This window comes from Neoarius graeffei, chromosome 5 (assembly GCF_027579695.1).
Source record: "Neoarius graeffei isolate fNeoGra1 chromosome 5, fNeoGra1.pri, whole genome shotgun sequence".
NCBI classification, from domain to species: domain Eukaryota; kingdom Metazoa; phylum Chordata; class Actinopteri; order Siluriformes; family Ariidae; genus Neoarius; species Neoarius graeffei.
Genome location: NC_083573.1, coordinates 15,706,403 through 15,719,307, shown reverse-complemented (window position 1 = coordinate 15,719,307; position 12,905 = coordinate 15,706,403). Strand labels below are relative to the sequence as shown.

The 12,905-nt window shown below is 39.0% G+C and overlaps 1 protein-coding gene across 2 annotated transcripts; it reads right to left on the bottom strand.

Annotated features, from left to right (window-relative positions):
- Nucleotides 1-1,717: 1,717 nt before the first annotated feature.
- On the bottom strand, nt 1,718-5,644 carry fpr1 (formyl peptide receptor 1). Of its 2 annotated transcripts, XM_060920431.1 has the most exons (3): nt 5,492-5,644; nt 3,504-4,641; nt 1,718-2,112 (listed from the first exon to the last, which is right to left on the bottom strand). In XM_060920431.1, the coding sequence occupies exons 2-3, from the start codon at nt 4,609-4,611 to the stop codon at nt 2,105-2,107; spliced, it is 1,116 nt and encodes a 371-aa protein (XP_060776414.1). In that variant the 5' UTR covers nt 4,612-4,641; nt 5,492-5,644; the 3' UTR covers nt 1,718-2,104. The 2 variants fall into 2 exon arrangements, with proteins under 2 accessions (XP_060776414.1, XP_060776413.1); XM_060920430.1 differs by having other exon boundaries at nt 1,718-4,641.
- Between the last annotated feature and the right edge of the window lie 7,261 nt (nt 5,645-12,905).

Below are 12,905 nucleotides of genomic sequence, written 5' to 3'. Positions count from 1 at the left end.
CTTCGTTTGCCGTAGTTGGTCATGTGACTGTAGCAGGGAACCTCAACTTCCTTTTGGAACTTACCACAGCCGCTTTACAGTTCTCTGAACTTACTGACTGATGAGTCGGCCACAATAATATAACTATATTATAAATATATAATATAAAAATATATAATATAATACATTTATTTTCCTTAATCCGCACTATTTTGATCAAAGAATACAGCAGGGCAAGCATGGCAGCAGACATTTTGATTCAAGAGAAAATTACCCAGAATTCTATGCACTGGGGGTCTGAGGGCTCTAGAGGACCTGGTGTGAACAGAAAGAGGACTGAGGCCCCATCAAAGCTTAACTGGAAAGAGAACCCAGTCCTCTTTGTAATAAATTCACAGTGTGAACACAAAAAGAACTGAGTTCTTTTTCTGTTGGTCCACTTTTTGGTCCACTTAAAGAGGACTGAGTCTGGTTCCTTTAAAGGGGACCAGGTGTGAAAACACCCTTATTTTCTCATGCATTTGTTGACAAACTGGAGATCCTCAACCCATCTTTGCTCCTCAAAGACTAGGCCTTTCCTGGATACTGCTTTTGTACCAAATCATGATTACAATAAACTGTTGGCATCACCTGCTTCAAATCACATCATTATTTAATTGTTTTATCTCATTACTAGCCTTAAATTTCCCCTGTCCCAACTTGTTTTTGTTGCAGTGTTGCAGCCCTGAAATGCAGGAATGGATGTATATCAACAGATGAAATGAAGTTGATCAGACAAAACATGAAATGTCTTGGGTTCATACTGTCTGCAATGAAATACAATTCAAAGTAAATTTAGAAATCACTGCTTTCTTTTTTTATTTACATTATCCATACGGTCCCAACCTTTTTTGATTTAAGGCTATAGCTGGTTCTGAATGTCAGCATCCTTGTGCTCTGCTTTACTGGGAGGGAGAATCACAGGGTTATTCCTGTATAGGTCAAGTAACAAAATAATAATAATAATAATAATAATAAGCACGGGTGGCACGGTGGTGTAGTGGTTAGCACTGTCGCCTCACAGCAAGAAGGTCCAGGTTCGAGCCCCGTGGCCGGCGAGGGCCTTTCTGTGCGGAGTTTGCATGTTCTCCCCGTGTCCGCGTGGGTTTCCTCCGGGTGCTCCGGTTTCCCCCACAGTCCAAAGACATGCAGGTTAGGTTAACTGGTGACTCTAAATTGACCGTAGGTGTGAATGTGAGTGTGAATGGTTGTCTGTGTCTATGTGTCAGCCCTGTGATGACCTGGCGACTTGTCCAGGGTGTACCCCGCCTTTCGCCCGTAGTCAGCTGGGATAGGCTCCAGCTTGCCTGCGACCCTGTAGAACAGGATAAAGCGGCTACAGATAATGAGATGAGATGAGATGAGATGAGATAATAAGCACATCATAAAAGGCATACCTTTGTTTCTTTCAATAGTAATGAATGATAAACCAGGTTTTACTAAAGCAGCAAGTATTTTTGCTTGATGCATTTAATGTTATTAGTATTTTACAACCACAAAGCACAGTCAGCAAAAAAGTGTGTGTACATATAAAAAAGTAATATACATTCTTATGATACAATGATTTCATGAAAAATTGCTGACAAAATATATTAAACAGAATAAAAGAATAGCAAGACATGGATATTATATATATATATATATATATATATATATATATATATATATATATATATATATTAGAAGAAATTTAGCTACACAAAAATCAGTATTCAGTAATTTAATCAAGTACCATATTTAAAGGTCTTCATCATGCTGAGGACAGAGGACGTACAGAGAACATTCTATATCCAGTCTTTTATAATACCAATATAACCAACCAATATAACAAACAAACAAAAAAAAACAAAAACCAAACACAAAATAATCATACAATAATACAGTTCTAGTTAAGATGCTTGCTGTGGTAATTTATGCTATAATTTTTAATAGTACAGAACAAACAAAATGCATTAACTATTTAATTGAACTCTTATGCTGAATTCTCTTTTAAGTCTCATATGCTCTTCAAAACACTCAAATTGTACAAAAGTAGGAAAGCCCATCCTAGAATTTCAGAAATGGGCTGTCTTGTGGAACCCAACTGTCAGCAGCCTGAGAATACAAATAAAATCATGCATTTTTGGTAATCCCACAAAAACCAAAGTCATCTTTTTTGCCTTTTAAATCAATGCCTTGTGTATAGAACTTCAGAAAGGCCACTTATTTTTCTTGTGATCCCAAGTTAATAAATGTTGTTTTCTTGAGCTCATACCATATTTCCTTGTGATCTTTTGATAAAAAAAAGCTATTGACTGAGATCAGGTAGGAGTAGCACACTAGCATTACATCACTTTGGACAGTGACATAGTAGTAGCATACTGTACAAGCATTGCATTATTGTGACCAGTGACATACTGCCATATAATTGGTATTATGGCAATTCTGTAGTAATTATATCCTTTTTCAGAACATTTTGATCACCATTTGTCTTGTGAGCTGAAAACCATTTCCTCAGCATCTCTCAAACATCATGCGATAATCCTGGATATGTCCTGGTCCCTCAAGTAGGCTGACAATAAAACTGACTACCCATTCAGGATCACTATAATATCTATGACAGTATAGTTGCAGATTTCTGAGCTGCCTTGTCAAGTAAAGGACACTAACTTGTAAAATGTCTAGTACTGATAAACATGATAGATAGATAGATAGATAGATAGATAGATAGATAGATAGATAGATAGATAGATAGATAGATAGTTATTGATCCTAAAATGGAAATATAGTGCAACTTTACACCAAAGCTCAAAATCAAACCCAGGTTCTCAGAGCTACAAGGCTGTGTCACTGCATCAGCACGCGATAATCCTGGTATCGCACAAGAGAAAATACTCGTGTTCATCCCTGATTAAAGCAAAAACATATAGTTGGTGTACATCATATGCTAATAATGTATAATTAGTATAATTGTAATTATATTAAATGTATAACACATCTAATAATGTATAATACATCTAATAATGTATTTTGACATAATGAGAAAAATACTTTGTTATCCTGAGGTAACAGTACAAAAAACAAAAACAAAAAACACCCCACACCTCATGGCCTTTCTGGACTTCCATACTTATGACCTAATATTTTATACTTACTTCATGTTTAAGCTGACGATATTTTGTAGCATATTTGTTCAGTATGAGGAATAAATACTGATTTCTTCAAGATCAAGAACTGATCTTCCAAAATAGTGACCAAGCAGTGGAATTGGGACACTAGCCATATATTCATAAGTTTGATTTGCACTGAAGTTAAAATTTGTATTCAACTTAGTCATGGACTAAAATGTTTGTAGCTTGCTTGCAGCTTTTATTTCTGTCCTTTATGCTGTACACATTCTAAGGTTATTTCTTATAGTTGCCAAAATTGCAATGAAGTATTCTCTCTCCTCGGAAAAATGGTATTTTCATATGTTTCTTACAGCTCTACATCAGAAAAGGACTTACTTCCTTGCTCTTTGATGCGGGTGTTGATCATGGAGTTTGTGCAGGTGTTAGTGCGTGATACCTCCTCTGTCAATGCTGTTTCCAGCACTTTCAAGATAGACTTCCGCACCTTATCTTTGAAATCCTGACCAATGAACACATATAACAATGGGTTCAGGCAGCTGTTGAGAAAAGCCAAACTAGTGGCTATGGGAATGCCAATAGTAGTTATACGCTCCAGGGTGGGACTGTTCATGGGGGCCATGTGATGAGCCATCTCGATGAGCACTAGGATGTGGTATGGAGCCCAGCATAGGAAAAAAGCTGTAATCACAGCAGCAATGATCCTAAAAGGACGCCCCGTGCGACCAGACATTGAGCGGTTTCTTTTGAGGCGATGGATGATGATTGCATAGCAGGAGACAATGATGGAAAAAGGCACTACAAACCCCAGGAGAAAACGTGTGATGATCATAGCACGGTGTCGCAGGAGACGGAGTTCCACAACCTCTGAAGTAACATAATCATCAGAAAAGGCAAAGTTGTTAAAGCAGTTGATAATGTTTGGATTATTGTAGTCTGGAGCAGTGTCCCTGAAGACAAAGTAGGGAGAACTCAAGAGTAAAGCAAATACCCAGACTCCAAGGCTCAGTCCGGATGCGCAACTGACACTTCGATGGTTCTGTGCCCATATTGGATGCACAACTGATATGCAACGATCCACACTGATCACCACCAGGATATACACACTAGCAAACATGTTGAGGAAACCGAGTGTGCTGTTGAGCTTGCACATGAAACGTCCAAATGGCCAGTGAAAGCCCATGGCTGTGTAAGCCACACTGAGAGGCAAGAAGGCAGTGAAAAGGAAATCTGCTACTGCCAGGTTGAGAAACCAAACCGTGTTCACAGTCTTCTTCATCTTAAATCCAGACACCCAGATTACAATGCCATTCCCAGCCACTCCAAGCACAAAGGCTAAACAGTAGACTATGAGTGACATGACGTTGAGTGATTGCCTGAGTTCTGCATGCTCATCATCATCATAGTCATCATAATAGTCTTCCTCTGACTCATTACCCATGGAGAAATTGTTATTGAAAGACATCTCTGTCCTGTTCATATACATCACAGAAATGGCTGAAGAAATCTGTGCAACCTGGTTTGGCAGAAAAACAATATTCAGATTTTGAAAATGCCGTTCAGAATATACATTGTGCAAAGGAAAAACATTCACGTTTGAATTTAACATGGGACTAAATTAACGTGTTATTCTACATTTGTCCACTTGAGGTCACAAGTGTAGCACCTTAAATTGACCTAACACTGAGCAATGTGTATTTTCATAATGACAGCGAGATCACAGTCATACCTCAAAAGTTCTTTCTGGTTCTTTCTTTCTTTCTTTCTTTCTTTCTTTCTTTTTTTTGAAGTGCTTAATTTAGAGGTGCCATACGTTGTTCAAACAACATCAAGGGATAATAAAAATCAACCTAAATAATAAGTCACTTCAGTGTAGTTTTATACACTATTGTAGTCATTCTCTTGGAAAGCAGATTATTTGTATTTAAACAATATGCATTTTGAAGAACTCTTCTACCTCCTTCACCTTTAAGATCTATTTGTACATTTTCCCTGCTTTTTGTTGTTTTTCACTGAAATAAAAAGTCCTTGAGAAAACAAAATTCACAATTGTCAACACTTCTTGAGAAATAATAATAATAATAATAATAATAATAATAATAATAATAATAATAAACACTATAAAACACCAAAGAAATTCACAAATACACAGTTACCTTTTAGCAGGTTATCTTTAACTTTACTCAAATTTATCACTGGAATTATGTTCTGTACTGTATTATATAACAACTAATCATGCATGTATAATACATTTAATTGAACATCAAACAGCTCAATGCAACCTGCTACGCTAATGACCAACGTTTGGGCGAGCAATTAAACTATAGAAGTTGTTGTAAAATCAAAGAAGTAACAAGTAAACTTACCCAGAGTATCAGCTCGCTCAAATCCTCAGAACCGCTGTATAGATGTCCAGCTCAAACTGAAGAAAGGAACCACCTTTGCAGCAGTGTTTAAAGTAATAAAGACGCGCCCTGAGCTTACAAACAAGTACGTTCAGACGGCATTCACGCGGTTGCTGTCCGCAGCGGTCTGCAACTTTTTTCTTTTTTGATCTGCTGAACTTCACTGAGTCGTTGCCTTTAAACGTAATGACGTCACGCCGTCTCTCATTTCTTAATGACCAATGTTATAGAAAATTACTTAAATGCAAAATGAATAATTAAATTAGAGTTAAGCTGGTAAGGTAATGGTTGATGTGACACCTAAAACATATTTTCCTGAACTCCAGTAAGGTCCATAAGTATTTGGACAGTGACCCGACTTTCCTAATTTTACCTCTGTATACTGCCATAATGGATTTACAATGAAGCAATCATGATGTGACTGGCTGAAGTGTATACTTTCAGATTTATTTCAAGGGGTTTGACAAAAATATTGCATTAAACCTTTAGGAATTACAGCTATTTTTATCTATCTATCTATCTATCTATCTATCTATCTATCTATCTATCTATCTATCTATCTATCTATCTATCTATCTATCTATCTATCTATCTATCTATCTATCTATCTATCTATCTATCTATCTATCTATCCATCCATCCAGGGGCACAGATACGTTTTTTGAACTGGGGGGGACAAAGCTGCCAGCAAACCAACCCCACCCCCAAGATGTGTTGTGTGAAGCTGTCTCTGCCCTTGCTTTCTCGTCTCCTGTCCATCCTTCTTCCGACCCTTCTTCTCTCTCTCTCCTTCTTCTGACCCCCCTTCTTCTCTCTCTCTTCCTTCTGCCTCTTGCAGTTGCAGGCCTAGTGCACTACTACTACCCTCCTGTGGATCACTTATTTCACCTCCCTCACTGCCATCACCAGGAACTACCTGCAAGCCAGGACAATGATAACATTTTAACATAGCCTATGGAAATCCAAAGTTTACACATTATCATCACACACAGAAATTGCAAAACTGCAAAACTAGTTTTAAAACCGCTAAGTTCCAACTGTTAAACATAGCGAGAGGCTGGGCTACGTGTGTGTGTGTAAAGTGTAAACCAGTGCATCCTGACTTTCTAACTATGCCTGTGTGTTGTGTGAGCAGCAGTCAGTCAACAACTCTTCGCAAAGTTTCCTTATGAAACAATATGCTCGCTGAAATTATGGCAGGGAACACCAGATTAAACATTAAAACTGCCTTCTGAGCACTGTATCTACAGGCTACCACCGAAAGAAGGAGGCTACCAGAAAGGCATCTCTACTCCGTACGATTTTACTTTCACTACGAGATTACTTTGAACAGACTATCAAAAAATTGCAAGGTGAAATGATAAAGTAAGGCACAGTTTACTTACAGTCGTTGTTTTTTGAAAAAACGATGCAATCGTTTTCTGCCTTTTCGGTTTGGCACCCTTCATCATGCCGTGTTGGGGTCCTGAACTAGGAGCTGTCCCCGATATGCCTGTCAAACTTGTTGTGGGTAACCATAGCAACCAAGCTCGAGCTTGCAACCTGTGCAGTCTGCGCAGCTCAACCAACCGAATATCAGTCTTTGTTTTGTTTTATGTGAGTTGTTGCAACTATGTATGTACTGCTGTGCACCTCAATAAACCGAATGGTAATTAGTCTTTTGATTTTTCCGTGAGGTTTGCCTTATGCAAAGAAAGACAGCATAGATGTTTTTTCCTCCCTATAAGTGGGGGGGACCGAACGAGGTGAATTTAAATCTGGGTGGGACGAATCCCACCCGTCCCACCCTCTATCTGCGCCGGTCTATCTATCTATCTATCTATCTATCTATCTATCTATCTATCTATCTATCTATCTATCTATCTATCTATAGTCTCCCCATTTTCACAGAGTCAAAAGGAATGAGACAATTGAATGATGAGCAGTTTCAAGGCCAGATCTGGCCTGTTTCCTCTTTTTTTTTCATAACAAATTAAGGAGATAAAGGGTCTGGAGTTGATTCCAAGAGTTGAATTAGAAACTGGCAGCTGTTCATGGGAACTCAATGTGTGGTCCAAAGAGGTGTCAATGCACGTGAAGAAGGCCATCATTACAATGAAAAAACAAACAAACAAACAAACAAACAAACAAACAAACAAACAAACAAACAAACAAACAAACAAACAAACCCACACACCCACACACCCACACACCCATGCTCCTGCTGTTGGCAGCTTCAAATCTAGATTAAAGACCAAGCTGTTTTCAGATGCTTTCTGCTAACTGATAAATATCATCATCTTTACATGTTTTAAACTTTACTTAACTTTTATTCCATTTTATTCTGCTGTTTTTACTGAACTTTCTCTCTTCGTCCCCCTTTATTTTATGTAATTTTATTTTCTATTGTTTACTGTTTTGCTTTTACCTCTGTAAAGCACATTGAACTGCCACTGTGTATGAAATGTGCGATATAAATAAACTTGCCTTGCCTTGCCTTGCCATATGAGAGAGACAGCGGAAACTTTGCCAAAAGAGTGGCCAAATCAACAATTTGGTACAACCCCAATTCCAAAAATATTGGGACACTGTGTAAAATGTAAATAAAGCCAGAATGCAATGATTTGCAAATCCTTTTCAACCCACAATCAATTGAATGCAATACAAAGACAAGATGTTTAATGCTCAAACTGATAAACTTTATTTACTGATAAACTTTATTTATTTATGTTTTTTGAACATATACACTGATTCTGAATTTGATGCCTGCAATACATTACAAAAAGTTAGGACAGGGGTATGTTTACCTCTGTGTTACATAACCTTTTCTTTTAACAACACTCAGTAAGCATTTGAGAACTGATGACACTAATTGTTTAAGTTCTGAAAGTGAAATTCTTTTCCATTCTTGCTTGATATATGACTTCAGTTGCTCAACATTACAGGGTCTCTGTTGTTGTATTTTGAGCTTCATAATATGCCACATGTTTTCAGTGAGAGACAGGCAGGCCAGTTTAGCACCTGCACTCTTTTACTATGAAGCCACACTGTTGTAACATTTACAGAAAGTATCTTGGCATTGTCTTCCTGGAATAAGCAGGGACGTCCCTGAAAAAGACATCATCTGGATGGCAGCATATGTTACTCCAAAACCTGTATGCCTCATTCATTCTCATCTCATTATCTCTAGCCGCTTTATCCTGTTCTAGAGGGTCACAGGCAAGCTGGAGCCTATCCCAGCTGACTACGGGCGAAAGGCGGGGTACACCCTGGACAAGTCACCAGGTCATCACAGGGCTGACACATAGACACAGACAACCATTCACACTCACATTCACACCTACGGTCAATTTAGAGTCACCAGTTAACCTAACCTGCATGTCTTTGGACTGTGGGGGAAACCGGAGCACCCGGAGGAAACCCACGCGGACACGGGGAGAACATGCAAACTCCACACAGAAAGGCCCTCGCCAGCCACGGGGCTCGAACCCGGACCTTCTTGCTGTGAGGCGACAGCGCTAACCACTACACCACCGTGCCGCCCACCTGTACGTATGTACCATTCAGCATTAATGGTGCCCTCACAGATGTGCAAGTTACCCATGCCATAGTCACTAACATACCCTCAAGACCATCGCAGATGATGACTTTTGAACTGAGTGCTGGTAACAATCTAGCTGGTCCTTTTCCTTTTTAACTTGGAGGACACAACATCTGTGATTTCTCAAAAGAATTCAAATGTGGACTTGACAGACCACAGCACACTTTTCTACTTTTCATCAGTCCATCTCCGATGAGCTTGGGCCCAAAGAAATCAGAGATGTTTCTGGATGTCATTGATATATGGCTTTTGCTTTGCATTTGTAGATGCAGCGATGAACTCTGTTGACTGGCAACAATTTTCTGAAGTGTTCCTGAGCCCATGTAGTAACATCCTTTCTACAATCATGCCAGTTTTAATTCAGTGCCACTGAAGAGATTAAATGTCACAGGAAGTCAGCGTTGGTTTTTGGTCTTGTCCCCTACATTTCTCCAGATTCTCTGAATATTTTAATGATATTATGAATTGTTGATGATGGAATGTCTAAATTCCTTGCAATTAGGGCCCGAGCACCGAGGTGCGCGGGGCCGCATCGGCCTTGCGCACCGGTTGGTGCGAAGCCCTATTGTACAACCCCGATTCCAAAAAAGTTGGGACAAAGTACAAATTGTAAATAAAAACGGAATCCAATGATGTGGAAGTTTCAAAATTCTATATTTTATTCAGAATAGAACATAGATGACATATCAAATGTTTAAACTGAGAAAATGTATCATTTAAAGAGAAAAATTAGGCGATTTTAAATTTGATGACAACAACACATCTCAAAATAGTTGGGACAAGGCCATGTTTACCACTGTGAGACATCCTCTTTTCTCTTTACAACAGTCTGTAAACGTCTGGGGACTGAGGAGACAAGTTCCTCAAGTTTAGGGATAGGAATGTTAACCCATTCTTGTCTAATGTAGGATTCTAGTTGCTCCGTTTTATGATGCGCCAAATGTTTTCTATGGGTGAAAGATCTGGACTGCAGGCTGGCCAGTTCAGTACCCAGACCCTTCTTCTACGCAGCCATGATGCTGTAATTGATGCAGTATGTGGTTTGGCATTGTCATGTTGGAAAATGCAAGGTCTTCCCTGAAAGAGACGTCATCTGGATGGGAGCATATGTTGCTCTAGAACCTGGATATACCTTTCAGCACTGATGGTGTCTTTCCAGATGTGTAAGCTGCCCATGCCACACGCACTAATGCAACCCCATACCATCAGAGATGCAGGCTTCTGAACTGAGCGCTGATAACAACTCGGGTCGTCCTTCTCCTCTTTAGTCCGAATGACACGGCGTCCCTGATTTCCATAAAGAACTTCAAATTTTGATTTGTCTGACCACAGAACAGTTTTCCACTTTGCCACAGTCCATTTTAAATGAGCCTTGGCCCAGAGAAGACGTCTGCGCTTCTGGATCATGTTTAGATATGGCTTCTTCTTTGAACTATAGAGTTTTAGCTGGCAACGGCGGATGGCACGGTGAATTGTGTTCACAGATAATGTTCTCTGGAAATATTCCTGAGCCCCTTTTGTGATTTCCAATACAGAAGCATGCCTGTATGCGATGCAGTGTCGTCTAACGGCCCGAAGATCACGGGCACCCAGTATGGTTTTCCGGCCTTGACCCTTACGCACAGAGATTCTTCCAGATTCTCTGAATCTTTTGATGATATTATGCACTGTAGATGATGATATGTTCAAACTCTTTGCAATTTTACACTGTCGAACTCCTTTCTGATATTGCTCCACTATTTGTCGGCGCAGAATTAGGGGGATTGGTGATCCTCTTCCCATCTTTATTTCTGAGAGCCGCTGCCACTCCAAGATGCTCTTTTTATAACCAGTCATGTTAATGACCTATTGCCAATTGACCTAATGAGTTGCAATTTGGTCCTCCAGCTGTTCCTTTTTCGTACCTTTAACTTTTCCAGTCTCTTATTGCCCCTGTCCCAACTTTTTTGAGATGTGTTGCTGTCATGAAATTTCAAATGAGCCAATATTTGGCATGAAATTTCAAAATGTCTCACTTTCGACATTTGATATGTTGTCTATGTTCTATTGTGAATACAATATCAGTTTTTGAGATTTGTAAATTATTGCATTCCGTTTTTATTTACAATTTGTACTTTGTCCCAACTTTTTTGGAATCGGGGTTGTATTTGGAAGAATTATTATTAGGGCCCAAGCACCGAGTTGTGTGGGGCCACATCGGCCTTGTGCACCGGTCGGTGCGAAGCCCTATTGTATTTGGAAGGATTATTATTGTTCCCTTTTTTCCTGCCTCGTTTGGCCTTTTTTGAGCTGGTTCCCATGGGTCCAAATGAACCAAATTTGGTACACACATCAATCATTGTAACCGCTACTCAGCCACAGAGATTTGGCCCCGGGCGTGGCTCAGGAACTCCATAGCGCCCCCTAATGTCATGGAGTCCCCTGATCGGCATAACATTTCAGTTACACACACTAAATTTGGTATGTATGTAGGGCTCCCCAAGTTGAACAACTTTGGTATATACATTGTATTAGTCACACTCAACAGGAAGTGAGGTAATTGGGCTTTTATGTGTTTGGACACATTGTCAATTTTAATATACTCCTCCTAGACGGTTCTTCAGATTCATGTCAAACTTGGTATACATGATGCCAAGATGTTGCTGATGTTAAATTGCAAAGGGATTTTTGATATGTTGTAATATGTTGAAATGGCAATATTATGAATTTTAATATCTTGCCACATAAACAGGAAATATGTCAAAAAGTCATAGTACAGTTAAGGATTTGTCTGAAACTTCTCAGGTTAGTAGATAACGTGATTATGATAACATGTAGATGCCCAATATGCCTTTCTAGTATAGCACCACCAACTGGCCAAGGAAAGAATAGCGTTTTGAATATGTGTGTTTTGACACATGATCAGTTTTAAGATACTCCTCCTAGACGGTTCATCAGATTCATGTGAAATTTGGCATACATGATGATGAGATGTTGCTGATGTTAATGTGCAAAGGGATTTTTGATATCTTGTAATATCTTGAAATGGTCTTATGATATTAGTATCTTGCCACATATATAGGAAATGTGTCAGAAAGGCACAGTGCATTGAATGTATGGTCAGAAACTTCTTAGTTTAATAGATGTTATGATTATGATGATATATAGACACTCAATGGACCTGCCTGTTATAGCGCCACCACCTGGCCAAGCAAAAAATATGCCAGAAATTGGCATTGCCTTAACTGATTGATCGAAAACTTTACAAAATATTGTATGTCATGATTGTGATGACGTTCCCATGTGTAATCCACATGCCTAGGACAGCGCCACCATCTGGCCAAGTAGGAAATTGCAAAAAAAAAAATTGATGGATTTACAGTTGAAACCAGAACTTTACATACACATGCTAAAGTTGACTAAAATGAGGAATTAAAAGAATAATCTTTTGGGAATTGATCTTAATATAATGTCTTAATTGAAAAATGAGGAAAAATCCAACCTTTAAGGACACCAATTTTCTTTGTGAATGAATAATGTATTGTTATTACTGGCATCATTGTGCATTTTGTTGCAGACATATGCAAACTCTGCATGTACACACACACACACACACACACACACACACACACACTGCAGACACAGGAAAGCTAAGATGACTTAAGATTACAGCGTGAGATGGAGATAAGGTGGAGACACATGTATAGTTTTGTACATATACAAATGTACATTTTTACACCACAGAAACACACACACACACACACACACACACACACACACACACACACACACACACACTTACTGTCTTTGTCTGTC